Below are 20,095 nucleotides of genomic sequence, written 5' to 3' on the forward strand. Positions count from 1 at the left end.
GTGCAAACTGAAACTGAATATTGAATTTTAGAAACACAGAAAATTGGATGTTTCAGAGAAAATTAAATTCACAATGTTAAATTCAATTTCAAATCATGTGAATCATGTGATTCAGATTTAGTCTTTCTTGGCACATATCTCAGCCCGGGAGGTACGAACTACAATTCTGGTCCAAATTCATTGCTTGAGCTGTTCCTACATGAATTTTTTAAAAACTTGTCTGATCATCATAAAATTTAAAGTTCTGCAAACATTCACGTATCTAGGGATGTGTTTGAATGGTTCGCTAAGAGGCTCAAGACCCAATCTAGATCCATCTCTTTGTTTCTAGATCAGTCAGAGGAAACGTTCAGTCAGGATTTCCAACACCTCTTGGAACACCTCTTAGGATATCAGTGTGTGACATCACTGAGACTACTTGCATGGTTTCTAGAGTCTGAACTGTGTTTGTTGTTCTGTTTTGCATTTCCAATATGGCCGCTGCCATCTTTGACCTTTTAAGGAGACTGTGAACATGTTTCATTGTCACTGATCTTCACTGTGATTGATTAAGTGCTTCAGCTCTCTGAAGTTGTCTTAAATTAAATGAACATAAAGTGTCAGTCAGGAATGATAAAGTCATATAAATACATGTTGTGCTTTGGGGAATGGTAACGCTGATGTCACAGCCTGTTTGAGAAACAGTAAAGGGTTAAAAAGTCTTCAACAACATTCTGGAAAGAAAAAAAAAACAAACAGTATCACCTTAACTTCCATTTTCATTCAGAGCAGATGACTTCATGGTTTGACAGGAAGTATTTGACCCACTTTCCTGGTAGTTGCCAACATCAATACTTGAAGAAATAAGAGGGGAATGCTGTATGACATGAAGGGAGATGGAGACTAGCTGTGATGGAAACTATTAACAAGCTGGTTCAACATCACAGATCGATCACGCCACAGTTCAAACTGCTTCACGACTCTGACGGTGAAAGATTGTCTGATGGCTAACGTGTTAAAGCCAGGACAGAGCAGTGTACCGAGCGTCCACCAGGACACTTCAAACTGTGGACTCAGGGTGGAAAAGACACAATGGGTCTACTTTGTCATCTGGTGCTGGACTGAAGCGGATCACGGTGGATTTCTCAGCACCGCGTCTGTTTACAAACCACAGCGTGCTGGATGAAAAGCCCGTGACGCTCAGGGTTCAAACCCCACAGACCCCACATATGGCTTTGCATACTGTTGTATCTTCTCACACTTTGTCAGGCGTCTGTTAACAAAGTAAAACATTCTCTACGTTTTGTTCACGTCCTGCAAATGAACAGCAACTCAGCTTTACAAGATCACCGTTACTGTTCAATTGACATCAAATGTATACAGGCTGCACAGTGAACAGAAACATGAAGAGCAACTGAAACAGCCAGAGAAGAGATGCTTCTGCCACCAGGCCGCTCTACCCTTTAGCAGACAATCACAGTGTAGCAGCCTTTGCTACCTCAAGAGACTCGATAAGGGAGGGAGAAAACACTTCACTGGTATCTTAATTTACAAAACTGTGATCATAAAAATAAAGCCTCGGACCTGTGACAATAAAACAACGAGCAGAAAGTGGTGTTAACATGACGTTACCCCCTACGGTAAAAAAAAAAAGAAAGGAAACAGAAAGGTAATTCACCTTAACACTCCTTTAGGCACATAAGTCTGTATGGATCCCACTTCAGAGGTGGTCAGGAATGCTTTTCACACAATAACAAGAAAAGAAAGGAGAGTGAGGGTGCCTTGATGCTAACTCGTGAGGAGAACTTGTCGTTCTGCTGAAAAGACTCGTGTCGGTGGCTTCAGATGAAACAGTAACCACTTACAACAAAGAAATCCACATGACTCTGAACCGCATGCCTGACCAGGTGTACCGGACGAGCTCTGCGTCGGACTCGTCCACCCAACCAAGACCTTGATCACGTTTTGCTCCAGATTCGCCTCATGTTTTCTCCTGTGTTACGGGCGCTTGTTGATTTTTTTGTTTGTTTTTTCCTTTTAAGGTTTTGTTTGTGTCAACACTAAGTCACAATCTAGCCTGGAATATTGCTCAGCAGCTATTTACAGAATTGCAAAACAAAAATTGGACTGATCTACGCACAATATCTCACATTGTCGTGTGTTTACTCTTAGTGGTCCTCTTCAAAACAAAACAAAAAAAAACTACAAAGTGTAAACATGAAAGAAACTATCCTGTATAAATGTTAATCCTTTGCTCCCAACCCGCCCGCTGCCCGCCCTCGCCAAAGACCCTCATCTGCAAAGCATACGATGACCTAATGAGTGTTTATCCAAATTTCGGACCCTTATTCGTCTGTTTTAGTGCAGATCCGCTGTGCAGTAATAGGACCTCTCTAACCATTTCAAGTAAACCCCTTTAAAGTCTCGCTTTTCATCCGTTCTGCGATCCTTTTGTTCAAAACAGAGCTGTCCTCCATCGCTCTGGATTGTAGATTCTGCCTCTGCTTGCTCGTTTTAATGCGTTTCCCCCAAACACACACACACACACACACATGCGCACTCACATTCACACACAGGATCACACACACACACCCTCCTAAAGTGAGTACAATGTTAAACAAGGAAAAAGAAATAAAAAGAAAATCTTTCACTTACGAATCCTTCCGTGTTTTGCAACATTGAGATGTCAGGCCCAACATTTAAGTTAAATTTCTTCATTTTTTGAACACACAGCAGAATAAACATTGTTTTGGAAGCAAGGTCTCCTGGTGGCAAGTCAAATGTTCAGAGGTCACATTTCTTTTTTTTACTTGTTGTTGTCGTCGTTGTTGTTGTTTATTAATCGTATTTTCTTGCCGCTCTCCGACAGCTTAGTCCTGCTTGGCCTGCAGCTGCTGCTTCCAGGCCTCGTTCAAGTAAACCAGTCGCTTGTAGTTGAGGATAAAGAGAATGAAGTTCAGAGCGTATGTGGTGATGCAGATGATGCAGAAGTCCTTGAGGACAAAGTAGAGGATGTAGCCCAGGTAGAGCGAGCCCACCACCGACAAGATGGATGTCGTCATGAGAATGAGGGCGGCCATTGCACTGACAGTCATCCCTACGGCGAGAAACAGAAACTTACTGAAACTCAGAGCAAACACCAGAGAGAGCAGAAGACAAACAACTTTGACACAGCAACAACCTGATGAGTCAACTCTTTAACGCTCGCACAGTTCTGCATTTGTGTTCCCAGCCTCCCTGTGATGACAGCGCTGTTGTCACATGAGGTGTGGTCACACGGTTCAAGACTTTGTTTGCTTATTTTTCTGCTTATGACATTTATTTACCCTTAATGAGCTCAGGAAGACAAACCTGTGTGTGATTTCTGAGATCTACGTGTCTGTGTGAGGGGAGAGTTCACAAGAAGTTTTTCACAGAGGAAGAAAATTTATATTTTTGTTTCAAACGACAGTGGGAGTATTGAAATATCTAAGGGGGTAACAGCATTTTAATCAGCACAGCTAACTTTTCAGGGACTCTGGTGTAGCCCAAGGTTATAATTGTAAACTAAAACAAAACTAAAACAAAAATTAAAATTTTAAATACATTGCAGTTAAGTCAAACTAATAAAAACTAGAAAAGAAAACAAAAACGATAAGTAAACTAAAACTGTATCTTGTGTTCACAAAACTAACTGAAACTAACTAAAATTATAGACAAAATTCCCTTAGTTAAAGTTTTTGACAATATTAATAGCCTTTAGGATTTAAATTAATCCGACACATTTTCCCAACCAATTTTAGACAGTTTTCGTCAGTTGTCAGTGCCGTACAGCACCATCATAGCGACATACTGGGCCGTGCTTGTTTACTGCACTGACTGGCTGTGCGCTGTGCTGCGACGAAACATAGTGGAGCAATGAATCAGAGCATCTGTAATAGTTTAATTTCATGTGAGTCTGACTTTATGGTTACAGAGTCCAAGTTTCTAATTATTAAAGGTCATATTATATTGGTTTATATTACTTATGTTTATATTACTTTATGTAATTTATGTTAAAATTATTTCTATATAGTTTATGTTTATTTTTTTTACATTAAGTTTATATCATTTTCTTGTGTTGAAGGCAGCAGCCAACAGTTCAGTATCAGCATTGACTGAGCAGTGAGCACTATGTTGAACTTGAAAATAAACACTATTACAAAATATTTACTCTGACCTTTTAGAAACCTGCACCTGGTTAATAGGGTATGAAAAAACTAAAACTAAACTAAAACTAAGCCTTGTTGCAAAAATCAAAACTAAATAAAAACTAGAATGCCTGCTCTAAAACTAATTAAAACTAAATTGTAATGGGAAAAACAATGTCAAAACTAACTAATACTAAACTATAATGACAAATCCCAAACTATTATAACCTTGGTGTAGCCCACATTTCCACATCCAGTTTACAGTCGACCAGCAGTTAAGGAAAAAAGTGTCCTAAAGTCTGTTTAACTCTCTGCACACTTTCTCTGAACAACAGTTTCATTTATGGACAGCTCTCAGGCCTGATTATAAAAGTTTTCTCGGCACCATCAGCCCTTCAGAAAGAGAGAATTCCTGCTGCCAGTTTCTGTTGTCAGCACATTTTTGAGTCGCACAGATTGATGACTCTTCAGGCATGCAGAGAGAAGCAGAGTGTCTGAGGGCTGTGACGGCTCAGAGTGATCGCTGTGAAATCTTCTTTACTGAACACTTTATCCACATTTTTACCCAACCTGTCACACGCTGAACACATTTATCATTAGAGCTACTATGATACTTTGATAACTACATAATCCACCCTGGTGTTTGTTTTTTAATGAAACTGGTCGTTATCAGGGATGCAACAAAGCCAGCCCATAGTTCAAGATTTACTTTTTTTTATTGGACATAGTTTTGACATGAGCTGTTAAGGTGTGAAACTAAGGCCTGAACCACACATATATGGATATATTCCTAAATGCACATTTTCTGTCCTATTGGGCCTCTCAACCACACAAACGCGGCGATTTCACCCACATAAACGGAGATTTTTAAAAACTGATAAAAAAAGTGAAGAAATAAAAAAAATATCCGGTTGAGTGGATCCGTGTAGCGGTGTTAAACGGAGCTGGTGTTGACGCGATGACATCAAGCGCCTACCAACAAGTCACTGTGTTTGACCGCACATGCTCATAACGTTCTTCTCCTATGGTTTTCACATTTTGCTAACCTGCCAGGTATCAGTTTTGGTATCGGGTTTCAAAAAGTCATATTGGTGCATCCCTCACACAAATAGTTTTAGGCCTGAACCGCACGTATATGGATATTTTTTTGATCGGATATCTTTGTCCTCGTTTAAAAAGAAAATCTCCGTCCACACCACAGAAATATCTCTGTCCATACGAAGAGGCCAAACTGAAAACGATTGCCTCTGAAGCCTGCAATGCCATGCCTGGCCGATAAGTGGCAGTTTATGGGATTATAAATGTGTGGTGAGTAATCTCCAACACTAACATGAATTAGAGTTAAACTGTAAACCTCAGCAGAGGATAAATGAAGTAAACTAGTTCAAACTGTCTACAAAGATGTTGGTGAAACAAGAAAAATAACTTCAGACCAACTGATGCTGATGAGCACAGAGTAAAGAACTGAGTCGAAGAGATTTACCCAGTGGATTAGGGCTTTGTCACCAGGTATGGTGCTTTTACAGGTACAGACTGAATTCCGCCTGTAGTACTGAGTAAAGATTCACATAAAATCAAAAGGTACCATGTTTAGGTACCTAAACACATCCTTGTGACTGTGAGGGTTTTTACATATTGAGAAATAAATATGTCCAATTAAAAACCTTTGAGCTTTTATTGAACAGAGGAAAATTTATTATCATAAATCATGATAATAATCATTTAATCACTTATTATCACATTAACACACAAAAGTACCAAAAATTGGTACCATTGAGTACTAGGGATGGGTACAGAATTAGGTACTTTTATAGGTATCGACCGAAATCTGTCAAAAGTACCGGGTACCGATACACGAAAAATCAAAAGGTACCATATCTAGTACCCAAATGTATCTTTGTGAGTATGAGGGAGTGGAAGAGTAGACAATTTTCCATGCTAGACATGAAAACAGCATTACAAGGTTATATATTAAAGAATAAATATGTCTAATTGAAAAAAAAAAATACTATCAAACAAACATATATTTTTTACCAAATAATCACAAAAAAAGTACCAAAAATTGGTAACGTTGAGTGCCGGTACCGATTGCAAGGTACCGGGCATTGGTACCGTATCGTTTCATATGTGAAAGGTACCTATCCCTATTTTTACTGATATCTGATCGAACTCTTTAAATCTGTATCAGACTGAGGGCAAGTTTACACGACAACAGTTTTAGGGTGAAATGCAAAAGTTTTGTTGTGTTTCAGCCTCGCGTTTACACAGAAACGGCGTTTAAGCCGACTTAAAACGCAAACTTTTGAAAACGGCCTCCAGAGTGGGATTTTTCGGAAACACCGTTGCCGTGTGAACAGTAAGCCAGCATTTTCAGTGGAAACGCTGACATCACACTCCGCTTTGCGTGAGCGTATACAACAGCGCGAACTACCATGTTGTGCTTGTGCTGCTCAATCAGTTGAATCTGCTGACTGTCTTTATACAAAATGAGCATCTGTTGCTCCACTTCTGCTCTTAGTATTCACCAATACACCAGAAGATCGGCTCAACTCTACTTCAGTGGAGATCTCCCTGAAGCGGCCTCTGGACAAGACAGTTATAGCGCCAACTACAGGCCTGGCATGCTTACTACAGTGTTATCAGTCCCTCTGCGTTTCAGTGTAAATGCAGTTTTTTTCACTGTGTTTTAGCGTTTTCAGATGAAACGTTGTCATGTAAACGGGAACTGATACCAGAGATCAGGTTTGAATCTGTGCATTCCTACTTTCTCTTTTTTACTTTTAAGCAAAAAACCCTTCGTTAAAACATATTCCTGGTCTTTTGTATTATGTGAAACAAACTGACATGTCATGTTTTGCCTTTCTTACGTAAAGGTGTTAACTACATTTGTCCATTCAGCCAAACAAGTGCTTGTATGACTTCTTGTAAGATCAGCGTTCTTTATTCTCTGATCTGACACTTGGTGAACTGTCACAGTGAGGTCACTCTCTGTTGTCCTGTATTGAGATCAAGGCTCTGTGCTTTAGTCCATTTGTTTTAAATACTTCTATGTGTTGTTTCATATCAGGTCAAAAATTACCTCTGTGCCGAAAAATGTGCAAGACAGTACTTTGCAGAGTTTTCAAAGGGTGAGGAAAATCCACATCTCCTATCACTGTAAACAGCAGTAAATCCTGTGCCCTGATCACCCTCTCTGCTCTGTTGTGATTATGTGTCTCTGAACCTGTGAGGTCAGTGTGATGGGAGGAACCACAGAGGGGCTGCTGCCCTGTGGATGTTGGTGTTACCTGCTCTGTTCTCCTGCTCTCAGACGGGGAAATCTGATGGCGCTGCAGATGTGCGGTAATGTTGGAAGTGTTTCCATTTAAGGAGCAACGCTTGTAAAAATTTAGAGACAGGAGTGCGCCCTCATATTGCTGCCTCACCTCATCGCTCGCCATGATAAAGTAATTTGTGAAATATGACACCAGTACTGCCAGCTTCCTCCAATTTAAACACAAAGTGATTGGATATTTACTCTAAGTGTGTGTGGACTCACAAACAGAGCCAGTCCACACAGTAATATATGGAAGCTTGTTAAACACAGACCAGAAATTATGCAATCAGAAGCTTGTGCTGGAGTGTGGATGCTGCGTCGAGCGGAGACTTGCTGCATCCTTGTCATTAAACAGAAGCAGAGCTGAAGTTTTGGTGTTTCCAGAACCTTCTGATGCTGTGGTGTTTCTGACAGTAGTCTCATGCTGAACACTGACACTAATTACAGACCAAAGCCTTTGCTATGCAAATTCTGGACCTCTGCCCACTCACAAATATCAGACTGTCAAGCGCTGTGAGAATAATAAAAGTTCTGGCGCTGAGTGGCGTTGCCTTTAATATGGAAATCTTGACCCGCTGTAGCAGTTTGGCTTAACTGGGCAGCTATTGTGTTAGTCAAATGAGTGGTAACTGCTGTGCCTAAAAGGACCTCTTGTTCTGTGACAGCGCCAGGTGGCCAAGCAGGCCTGTGGGCCACTCTGCAGGAAAACATGTCAAACCAGCATGACTGAGTCAGCAACACCAGCAACGCGCTGGAAGGAGCAGAGAGTGACGAGGAGCCGGAGGGGAGAAAAGGCTTCAAGTTAAAACAAGTCACACAGATGGAGAACCATTTAACCTCTTTATGAAGACTGAATTAGACACAGTTTTAATAGGAGTGACGCCTCCCTCTGTCAAACACATGTGATGATGGTTTTCTCAGTTACAACTCCGACATGTTTATCTCATCAGTCTGAGCAGAAAATCAATGGACAGGTACAACAACCACACATATTGATTGTAGTTCAGTAAGATGAGCTTTTAAACCCTGTCTCTTTTTAACGTCATGATTATAAACGGCTCCTAAACACGATATCTGTGTCGTGTGAGTCAGCTTTATGAATACAGCTGTGATGACAAAGTGCTGAGTCAGCACTGGTTACCAGTCTGAGGAGAGGGTCACCTGAATATTCAACGCTGGAAGATGACTGAGAATTAAAAATGAAGCTTCTTACCCAGTAGGAGCTGAAAGGCATAAAAGACAATCCCGTAGACACTGTTGGGTTGGTTCAGCGCGCTGTCATTTCCAAAAATCGAGCCCAGGAGTCCGAACCCTCGACCCCACCTGGAGCACAGAAACACCAGCAGAGAGGAAACTTCAGCTCATTAGCAACAGAAATAAATCAGACTGGATCACAGCCAGAGGCCAAAAAAGAGAAAACTTAGTCTGACTAATAACTGCACAGAAATAAAAACAGATCTACTTTGTATTTGCCAGCAAAGAACCTGAAGGACCAGCTACTTCCAGTTTGTTTTGCTAAACTGAGCTTAAAGGAAGCAGATCGTTGACAGTTAGTTTAACCACTCAGTGAACTGCACCTGCAACTAGGGCTGAACATTTCTGGAAAAGCTATTTGTGATTTTTTAGGAGCAATATTGCGATGCAATTTAGCCTGCAATTCGGGAGACGTTTATCTTCCAGATTATTCACCAAACACAAGCAATAAATCATTCTATAGTATGACCAACTCGACAAAGGATACTGTCAACATATAAACAACTCTTTCCTATAGGCCAGGCCTGCATGTTATGATGAAATGAGATGAACTGATGTAGAGCTGAAACGATTCCTCGAATGATTCGAGGTACTCGATTACAACAAAAATACTCGAGTAATTTTCTCCGCCTTGAGGAATCGTTTAATTTTAAAAAAGATCAAAGAGTGGTATTTCAAATAGAGCTGAGGCCATATTAAGAGAGTTTTCAGACCCCTCAAGCTAACTCTTATACAAAATAGCAACTAGCAACAAATATAGCTTCTTTTCTGGAGTTTGGAGACTAATTGGTCATTCTACGCAGCAGGTATCATTTAATGAGATGTACAAGGCACAAAAAATGTATCTAAGTGTGTTTACAAATTTTGGAGCTACCAAAGCAAGTGCTCTTATTGACATGCTGTATCAGAAAATTCTATTTCTTAAAGAGAAAAAATTTTCATTTGAAAAATAACTGCTCTTTAACTAAACAAAAATGTATTTTATCCGATTACTCGATTAATCGATGGGATTTTCAGTAGAATACTCAAATACTAAAATATTTGATAGCTGCAGTCCTAAACTGATGCATGAATTGATACAAAGAGCATATCTTTATTTAACTATTACAATTACAGCAGAATATCTACTGAGCGATTTAACTTCAAGTCTTGTAGACGTAATATTTTTGCAAGAAAAACCAGCATGTTGACTTCTGCTGGTTTTAAGGAAGAACAAATACAAGTTACTCTATTCGCTCCAGGTTTGTGGACATGAAACTTTTTATTCATTTTTTCTTAAAATTTTTTTTATTGCAGTCTTAAAGATTTGAAAACTGGATGCTATAACACTGCAATTTCAGTTTCAACTGGATAAATTGTTCAGCCCTACCTGCAGCAAACCTTAAAGAAATATTAATAAATAATAGTGGTTATTACCATTATTTACTGAATCAGCAATTTAGTCCAAAAATGTCACAAAGCAGCAAGAAAAAGTACGAGTGACCTTTGATAATGTCTGAGTCATAAATGAAGTTTTTTTCCACCTGATCAATTCATTGATTCAGCTAATCTGGGTTTAAAGGAGGAGAAAACAAATCCTGCAGAACAAAGCATTTCTGTATCTCACTGTGTTGGCAATCGCACTGAAAAAAAACTGAGTAGTTCAATGTTTGTTACAGTCGACAGGCAACTCCTCTAGTGAGTTTGTCAGGTTAGAAGTGCTCCTTAAGAGCTGGAGGACGTCAAATATTCTCTCATCCCAACTTTATATTTTTTTTAACACCAAGTAAAAAGGTATGAAACATTTTGAGCAGTGTCAAACTCTCTAACGCTTTTTTTTTCTAGTTGTTTTGAGCTGCAGTTATTTTGTTAAATTTAAGTGTCATGTGGAAGTTTTAGTTTCAAGAAAATACACCTGGCAGCTTCAGACTGGACAAACTTTGACGGGGGGTTCAGGTGGTTTCCTCAAGGTCGGTGTGAACATATTCTCAGTGACCCAGCACCTTTAAGAGACCTCCTAACTTTGATGAAGAATGCAAACGTACATGCAGACATGGTGTCATTCAGCTTTGTACAACAATCTACTGGATCTGACAAAGTAGCTGCAGCTAGGCCTGTCACGATAACAAATTTTGCTAGACGATAATTTTCCAAAATATTATTGTCAATATCATTTTGATTTTTTTTCCATTTTTTTCATTGATGATAAATGGGATAATCAAGTGAGTACACCATATCAAATCAAGAAACTTCAATTTCTTAAGAGTATTTAATTGTAATTAAAAGGTCAGGATCTTTTAAATAAAATAAATTAAACAAAAAAAAATAATAAATTTAACAAACAAGAAAGAGAAAAAATACAATGAAAATGAAATGGACTCTCTTTTAGAAAAAAATACATGTCAATTAAAATAATAAATACTATTAAAAAAAAACAAAACATAGACCCTGTCTCTAAAGAAAAAACGAAACTCCAAAAAAATAACAACAATAAAAACTATAGCCTAAATGAAAGGGAGTTTATACAGTTCCTGAATGTTTGTAACATGTACTTTTTCCCAGTCAATCCGTACTGTCTGTCAAACATTTTGAACATTTCTGGCTTTCACCCGTATTGAAGGGCTGCATTTCTTTGGCAATGTAGCTGTCTTTGAGCGCCCACCATTTGGCGCTTTTATTTCTATTTACTTTGCCGACCAAAAGCCTCAGTAAGAGCGGATTGTCAAAGAACAAGGCTCCGCTGCACCTCCCCTTCTTCTTCGTCGCCACTGTTTTCAAACAAATGCGACATATCAGCTCGTTGGTGTTCATGAGCTCACACTTTGTTCATTCTGATAAAAAACAAAATATTCCCACACTGGGACTGTGGCAGGCGGCTTATGAAGCGTATCTTTTGTGCCATCACTCATATTAGCGTGTGTTTCCTCCTTACCCCTCAGGACGCTCGCTTCAGCTCTCTCCGTGTGTACGCGCGAGCAGCCCCATCTTCACCCCAAAGATCGCATTTTTGACAGATGCTCACTCCGCTATAAATCCGCTAAATCCGCGATAGAACCTATGCACCCCGATGTTAGGGAAGATAGACGTAGTGAGCCATCTTCTCATTCAACCTCTTTGGTCAAAAGAGAGGAGGAAAACAAACATGCATGCACGTGTCAGTTGATCGAGGCTGGCAAACTTACCGAGGAAGTTTTTATTTATTGTTCAGTTAATCGATTTATTGATTATTGTGACATGCCTAGCTGCAGCTCTTTTTCAAACTGAGCTCCAGCATCAGGTCTTCCTTCAGTTTTTTGTATTGGTCTTGCTGTAAAATGTGTTTGGATTCTAACTGAGGATCATCTGACTCCTGTTTTCTCCTGTCTTAATAGATTTCAGAGAATTCATCTCTCAGAAAGATTAGATAGTAGACGTGCACACAAATTCCCTTGAAAGGAAAGTTATCCAGCACAATGGCAGAGGCAGGGTTACTTTATTTTTCTTTCATTTGTTTCTTTTCTTAGTTAGAATAAGATTAACTCTGTCATCATTTCCACATTTGTATGGCTCACTTGAGGCTTCACTGCAGCAGTATGGCAATAAGAGGCTTGTTCAATAAGTCTTTTATTTCTTCTTAGTCACCACAACCACATGACCGATTGTGGCCTGAAGGACCTTTGCTGAGAACTGAAGGGGACCACAGTCCACCTGAAAACTCTGTGTTATCACATGCTGATAGAAAGAGACCAGGATCAGGAAAATATGTTAATCGAGAACCACTGTACGACAGAAATAACTTAAGGTGAAATATGTGCAGCAAAAGAAAAGCATATGAAACAAAAACACTCTGCATCCTCATATTTCTCCATCATCTCCACGGTAATAAAGATCTGACAGCTGGAAACAAACATTACTCTAAGATTACAACAGAATCCGCAGATCATTAACTGTTTCTGTGCTTCTATTAACTGACAAAAGCTTAACCGTCACTAACTCTGAGAATTCATCCACTCATCTTACAAACATGTACTAACCCACAGACAGGTTGCATTCCAGATATGCTGTGGATGTTTGTTCAGGACCTACAAAGAGTCTCATTCAGCCAGATTCAATAGGTGGGGTTGACCTCTTAGTAGCTCGATTACCTAAGTAATCTGGTATGACAACTTGTTGGTTTTATAAAGAACTGTGAAATGTAAGATGTTGCTGTTTCAGACTGCTGTTTTCACATTTGCAGAGCACAGCCTGGCTCTGCCTTCCATGTCTTCGTTCTGACATCTTACTGCTGACTCTTCCTGTTGTTGCTGGGTTTGAAAGGTTAGGAGTGGCTGAGGGTAGTGTAGGCAGTGTCACTACCTGGAGCTTGCATGTAGAGAGGCCTGGGTAGTTAAACGTAACAATACTGACTTGGTCAAGTTAATTGGGGTTTCTGCTGATGAATATGATGGATGGCCGGAGCTGAATGTCAAGCCTCTTTCAGGTGTCATGGGCCTTACTTAACCAATCACTGGTGACAGGAGGTACCTACAAGATAACTCCTGTAATATTCCAGCTCTAGTTGCTCATCCATCTTTAGGCTTTTGGAGTTTTAAGACTTGAGGCACTGGGTAGTACAGGTAGTTGTGGGGTGAGTTCTGCACCCAGCGCTCTTCTGGAAGCACAAGTATGTTTCAAAGTGTACATGAAGCTAAGAAAACCCCCTGACAGCAGCTATAGAAGAGATCTCTCTGCTAACAATGTGTGACTGTGACAGCATTGAATCTTTCAGGTGGCCTACAGTGTTCCAGTCCCCCACACTGACCTCTGGAGCAGCTGTGCGCTCTGTCCCTTTTGGTAGCTTGCCTTTAGCCAGCTGGACTGCCTGGTGACATTAGCATGACAGCTAATGACAGGAGTGTGACAGCTAACAATGAGCACTGGGTAGCAGCTTAAGGTGTCAGGATATCCAAAATGATCAACAGTGAGCCAGTTTACAAAGAAAATCATAGTTCTGAATGAATGGAGTCATGTAGCAACCACACATGCAACAGTAACGTATGATAGCGAGCTAAGCACAACTTTGGAGCAGAAGTTGGTCTAACATATGTTAAACACTTCCAAGCATGAGCAGAAAGTCAAACTGATCGGCTGATGATTTAACCATGCAGGATACTGTCTACAGAGAGCTAACAGAAGTATGAGAGAAACAAGCAGGCTGCGTTAGCTCACGGTTAGCTCTGCTAGCATCAATGAGCTAATGTTTTTCTTCTTTAGAGATAAACATGAAGTTAACTTATTTCACACAGCTAACACAAAGCTAGCCCACACCACACCAGCATTAACAGCTAGCAGTTAGCATTAGCAGGAGACGGTAGCCGGCATACATTGGCTGGGTGTATTTGACAGTTTGAAGCGCGCAGCCCTTCCCAGATTGTCACAATAGCAGCAGCAGCGGCAGCGGCAGCGGCAGCAGCTTCATTGAGCGCTCTTTGCTGAATTCAAATTACCTTGAGCTGAACACTCTGGAACAGCTGATGGAGCTGCTGACGTCGCATATAGCCTTATAACCCGGGTCCCGGGCCTTTTCCCTCTCCACATGAAAGGCGTATAGAGACAGCAGTATGCCCAACAGGCAGACGAGGAGCCGAGCTATTCTTTCCCACCGAGGGGTGGACACTCTCAGGACGGGCGCCGCCATCACTCTCTGGCCTAGCTGGAGACACGCATTCACTCCGCGCAGCGAACTCAACGGAGAGACCCACTGCGACGTGGAGACTGCGTCATGACGTCAGTTATCTTCAGGGGCGGAACGCTTTGTACCCAGGAACAAAACAAAACCAAGGACCAAAATTCAAACGTTTAATCGATTCACTACGACTTATTCCCTTATAAAATAAATCAACAAGTGTTTTTACTCACCCTACCCTGATATACTTCCGCAGACATTATTTACTTTGACGTTTTATGTAAATTGTTTAGTAATTCAGAGATTGTGGATGGACATTATTCTTCACTCACAAGTCATTTTGAGTCGCTAGCTATTTTGGTGCAACTTTCAACCTTGACTTCACTGTTATTAAGATTATTATTATTATTCATTATTATTACAACAACAATAATAATAATACATTCAGGGTATGTCTAACAAAAATAAGAGGTAAATAAAAAAAAAAAATTGCACCCGTTATCAATAACGCAGTGAACAGAGTGCACCATAAAACCAAAAGATAAAAGTGGAATGAGTTCAGGCAATTAAAATATGCATGCATTATATATATATATATATATATGTGTGTGTGTGTGTGTGTGTGTGTGTGTGTGTGTGTGTATATATATATATATATATATATATATATATATATATATATATATATATATATATATATATATATATATATAAAATGCATGCATTTTATATATATATAACATGCATGCATGTTAGATTAAGCAGATCATCAGTTTCTTTGTAGATTTCAATCCTCGAGTTTTATTTGATATTTAGGCTTGTTTTTTGTGACTCGAGCCCAAAACACAAATTTACAACATACGAAAACAAAATATTTTTTGATTAAATTTGAATTACTGAAGACTCAATCTCAACTGTAATTCAACTAAATAACAGAGTGCTATTTCCAAATAAAGCATTCGGTGAAAAATATTTAAACACTTAAATCCGAGCAGCAGAGCACAGTCACGTGACTCCGGGTATAAATCAGCAGAGGGTGACATCATCTGTTTACTTGCTCCAGCACTCGTCTTGTTGATAGAACTATCTGCATCTGCATCTTATCTTCCTCCGTCTCAATGGCGACAGACATGGAAAGATTTTTTTCCTTCGAGGAGGCATATTACGATCAATATGACTACTACAATCTACGTGAATACTCGTGTCATGCCTGCGGTAAAGGGAGAAGCAAGAAAGAGATCGAGCTGAACACAAACCGCCATTGCCCTGCTGGACATGAGAGGAAGATAGCAGAAAAATTTCACAACAGCGAAATGAAACGCAGAAGAACCAAGAGCTCGTCTTCATGATGGCTTAACTCAATGTTTACAGGTAACGACGTGTCTTCAAAGCGTATATGGTGTTGTGTCTGCGATGAAAAACCAGTTTTTATAAAAAAAAAGTTGCCTTTAGGGATAGAAAAACAGAACCCCCCTGCTTGAAGATTTGCATGTATAAGTCATGCAGACAAGTTAAACACTAAAATCCAAATATGTGAAGAGAACAACGCCTGCTTTTGACAGGATCAGTGAAATCAAAGCCTGAAATTCCTTGTGTGCTTTTCCCACCTATGAGGTAACCGTGATGGAAAGAGCTGAGTGGAACAAGCAGTTCTCGTTCAAGGCGTCCCAGACTGCCTGTTCTCAGCTTTAAATAAATATATAAATGATGACACTATACCCTTATGCACCTGCACACGCAAAAAACGTAGATGTTTTTGGGGGACAAATTATTTACTTATAGTTACACAATTTAAGCAAAAGAATATAACATTTGTGACTATTTAAAAATATTTTTCTCAGTTGGTGTACTTTTGTGTTTTTCTTTGAAATATCAGCATTTCTTTCTTTGCCCTAATTTTGTGACACTGCAAAGTTTATGTTTTTTTCTTTGATTGATTTGGTCTGACAACCAGCAAGAATGTGTCAGCATGGGCCTCAAATGAAATTAGACAAATTTTTCTTTAAAATGGCGATTCTTTTAAGAGTAAGCACAAAGCTGAGTAGGGTGTTGATGTTTTCATTTTTGGATTAACTCTTTCTCCTTATTTCTCCACAGATTTGTTTTTAAGTGGAATTCCCGGTGTTGACTGTGGCCATGTGTCTCTGCCTTCCCTGACCTAGTGAATCGAGTGCTGTGACAGCAGGAACCTGTCCAGTAATATGTCACGAGCATCACGAGCGGCTCTTCATTCCAATCTCCACCCTGTAACAAGACCTGACACTCTTAAATTACAGCTGTGCAGATATAATTAGTGCTGAGCTTTTTAGGTCAGTGGTGTATGCTTTAAAAATATAAAAATGACTATGTAGTTAAGTCTGTGGGTGCTATATATTGTATTGTATATTGACTCAATAAAAATGGTTTTATCTGAAATATCCTGGATTGTTTTCTACCTAATGCATGAAGATGATCATAAACACAGTGTTTGGCATTTTATTTGGTAATCTGGCAAGCAATCTTGGTTTCTGTAAGCAGAATGACCCATTACAGTTGGCTTTCAATTGGCAATTCACACAAACATCAAGAATGTCATGTGTACACTTCTTTTTTTGGCATCTTAGATTTACTTTAAGTTTTCTGGGTCCTCTTTGATTAATAAACTAATTAAATCTAAATCACAAAGCAGTGGCAAGTCAAAAAGACTCTGCTCTTACAGCTTAAGTTCAGTTAATTGAACAAAGTTACTTGATTAAACAAAACCCCCCCAAAAAAACATTTTGCACTGAAGTTACACAGGGAACTTTCTATTACTCTCCTATGTTAGGTTGTGCAACTTGTTTTGATTTGATAACATAAAATATATGTCAGTGTCATTATCAGTCTGAATAAAGCAGAGACGGAACATGTCATCACTTGTATTGTGCAGTGAGAGCTGTATGACCTGTTTGAGAAGGCAAGGACCCAAACATAAAACGCTCTTACTGTAAACATTAAGAAGCAGTGGGACATGTCTTATTTTTGTCATAGTTGTCTTCTTTATGCAGTAATTTATCTTTATTTATAATAATTATACATGTAATGTTTCTTTACTGCCTTATCTTTCGCTTCACAGCCCCGCCCAGTAGGTGGTAGTATTGCGCCAATCACTCAAAATTAATAAACAATAGCGAAGAAGAAGGAGGAACTGACGTCATTGTTTTCTTTCCTCCCATGGTGTCTCCACATGTGTGAGCTGTTAGCGAACTGAGAGAACTTTTCGGTTTTGTGGTTCAGGTTTCTACCTGTAAAGATGCAGATTTGCAGTGTTTGCAGTGAGCAGACACCAAAGTACAGATGTCCAGCCTGTAAGATAAGATAGTAAGTCCCTTTATCCTACGGTCTGAATGCTTGAAAGCTCTGGCTACATAGTTAGCTTTTAAGATGTTTGGCTAAGATTTATTTTCCCTCCTCAGAATAATAACGTTATTAACCATTTGTAATTATTTTTTAGAATTTTTTGAGGTGAAAATTTTGCGTTGTACTGAGTTTGTATCACTTTCCCTTTAAAAACGGGTTTAAATAACGGCCAGTCCAAAATACCTTTCAATGCAGCTATGTGACATTAAGCTAGAAATGCCAGAATTTTCATAAATTATGAGACCAAATGCTATTAATTTCACCGAATTTTGAAATTAAATGTTTATTTTTGCCCCCCAAACGTAATAATTGAACACTTCGGGTCATAAAAACAATACTACTTTACAACAGCACTGTAAATTTATCAAAACACAGATGAACAAACAGCACAGTGAGATATGAATAAATTAGAGGTTTAAAATCCCCGAGGACAGAGGACTTAACTAAAGTCAAAGTTTTCCTCCTCCTTGGTTCATTGTGAATATATATATATTTTAAACTTGTGATCACAGACCGTTGGTTTTTCAGATGTTTGTGTTCTTTACATTCGTGATAAGAACAAAGCTTCATTTTGTGTCTGCAAATGTTTCCTGAAAGAGTCCATATATGACCCATTTCTCATTGGTTATGATTTTTAAACCAAGCTGTCAACAAGCAGATGTTGGGCTGTTTCATTCTCGTCACATGAGGACATTTGGACACTCTTTGGAAGTCAGAAAACAGCTCCACAGGAACCACTGCTCTGACAGGGAGTTTATTCACACTTTTAAGCCTCACTGTGTCATTGGGTTTACCAGCTAACATCTTGTGTTTTTTTGTTATAATTGATCATTTATAACGTTATGTATTTTGTTGGATGTAAGTCTGTTCCGTTCATCACAAAGGGTTGTTAACTTATGTGAAATCATGCCATTATCTTCATTCACACTCTTAAAGCAACACATAAACAACACAAACACCACTTGGGATGGAAACCCATGAGAGCCAAAGCAGTGATCAATGCTAGAGTGTGTGTGTCATTGTAAACAAAACACAAGACAACACTCCAGACAAGTTCATGACAATGAGTAATTAAAATTCAAATCAGTTTTTTTCTTACACCTGTTGTATGAGCCAGTGAGCACATCTTGTTTTTTATGTATGTCAGATAATTCACCTTTTAACCTGATGTCTTTTTGTTCTTACAGCTGTTCTCTTGACTGTTACAAGAGGCATAAAGGTAAATACATTGGTTGCACAGTGGAAATGCTCTCTTCCCCTTTAAACAGTCAGCAATCACATCATAGATCTGTGTTATTCATGTTTTAGACACCTGTCTTCCTGCTGAGAAGCCAGCACCTGTTACTCCTGAAGCTAAGGCCGTCTTAAACACAGGTATTTCATTTTATGAATGTTACACATTTATGTATTGTATTATTTTAAGTGTGTCTACATCAGCCAACAAGAGCTGAAATTAAAAGTACCATAACCTCACTGTATTCATCAACGGAGATAACTGTTAGAAATATTGTATGCTAGTCTCATACAATATACTATTACTGTAACATGTAAATCCAGACATCTTCTCCAATCATTACATTTAACTGTCTGATTTAAGCTTAACTTAAAAAATAGTCAGAAATTTTTGAAGAAGTATAAATGTGAAAATGTTTTTTATGTAGTTGTGCTGTGACCACGTTGAGTCATGGTTAATGAAATAGGCGCCTGAATGAAATAATACCAACCTTAAACCATGATGCCCTGTTTTTAAAAGCCTTTTGTGCATCCCTGTCTCTGTAGAGCCGTGGACTGTCGAGGATCTCCTGCATGAAGACGACATCATTGACAAAGTGCCTTTGCAGAGACTCCAGCAATTAGGTAACGTTACAACCTCTTCTGTGTCAGTACTTATTTGGCATTACTTTCAAATGTGTTCTCAACTTACACTTTAATGTAACAACTAGATTTACCAAGCCCCTTTGGAAAACCGTAACTCAGAGTCATTTTGTTCCTCCACAGGCCAGTCCAAAGAACTCAGAGATCTTCTTTGCAACCCTCACCTGAGACAGTTGTTACGCTCCATCGACAGCGCAGACAGCAAACCTGATGCTATGAAGGCCGCCATGCAGGAGCCTCTGTTTGTTGAGTTTTCAGATCAGTGTTTAAAAATTGTAGATGATGAGGCATCAGTCTCCTGCAGTGACACGTTTGACTTATAAGATGATGTTTCAGAACATTTAACCTTTGCAGCCAAACATTTGGACTGAGCTAACCCAGGTAGTCTGTGTATATAATGACATTTTTTGAGAACTTGTTCCTTTTCTGCACCTTGTTATGCCACACAATGTTTGAAGTGTTTTAATAAATGTTGAGTTTTTTCACACTGTGTACCTTTCT

The 20,095-nt window shown here is 39.2% G+C and overlaps 2 protein-coding genes across 2 annotated transcripts; one reads left to right on the top strand and one right to left on the bottom strand.

Annotated features, from left to right (window-relative positions):
• Window positions 1–1,963: 1,963 nt before the first annotated feature.
• On the bottom strand, window positions 1,964–14,429 carry vkorc1l1 (vitamin K epoxide reductase complex, subunit 1-like 1). The gene is made up of 3 exons (XM_074672304.1): window positions 14,163–14,429; window positions 8,678–8,787; window positions 1,964–3,076 (listed from the first exon to the last, which is right to left on the bottom strand). The coding sequence occupies exons 1-3, from the start codon at window positions 14,351–14,353 to the stop codon at window positions 2,850–2,852; spliced, it is 528 nt and encodes a 175-aa protein (XP_074528405.1). The 5' UTR covers window positions 14,354–14,429; the 3' UTR covers window positions 1,964–2,849.
• Window positions 14,430–17,507: 3,078 nt separating this feature from the next.
• On the top strand, window positions 17,508–20,036 carry znhit3 (zinc finger, HIT-type containing 3). The gene is made up of 5 exons (XM_074671498.1): window positions 17,508–17,680; window positions 18,907–18,938; window positions 19,028–19,093; window positions 19,499–19,576; window positions 19,718–20,036. The coding sequence occupies exons 1-5, from the start codon at window positions 17,613–17,615 to the stop codon at window positions 19,915–19,917; spliced, it is 444 nt and encodes a 147-aa protein (XP_074527599.1). The 5' UTR covers window positions 17,508–17,612; the 3' UTR covers window positions 19,918–20,036.
• Window positions 20,037–20,095: the final 59 nt, after the last annotated feature.

The sequence above is a fragment of the Halichoeres trimaculatus genome, unplaced genomic scaffold, assembly GCF_033239565.1.
Source record: "Halichoeres trimaculatus isolate MK-OKI-2021-1 unplaced genomic scaffold, fHalTri1.1 fHalTri1_scaffold_6, whole genome shotgun sequence".
NCBI lineage: Eukaryota > Metazoa > Chordata > Actinopteri > Labriformes > Labridae > Halichoeres > Halichoeres trimaculatus.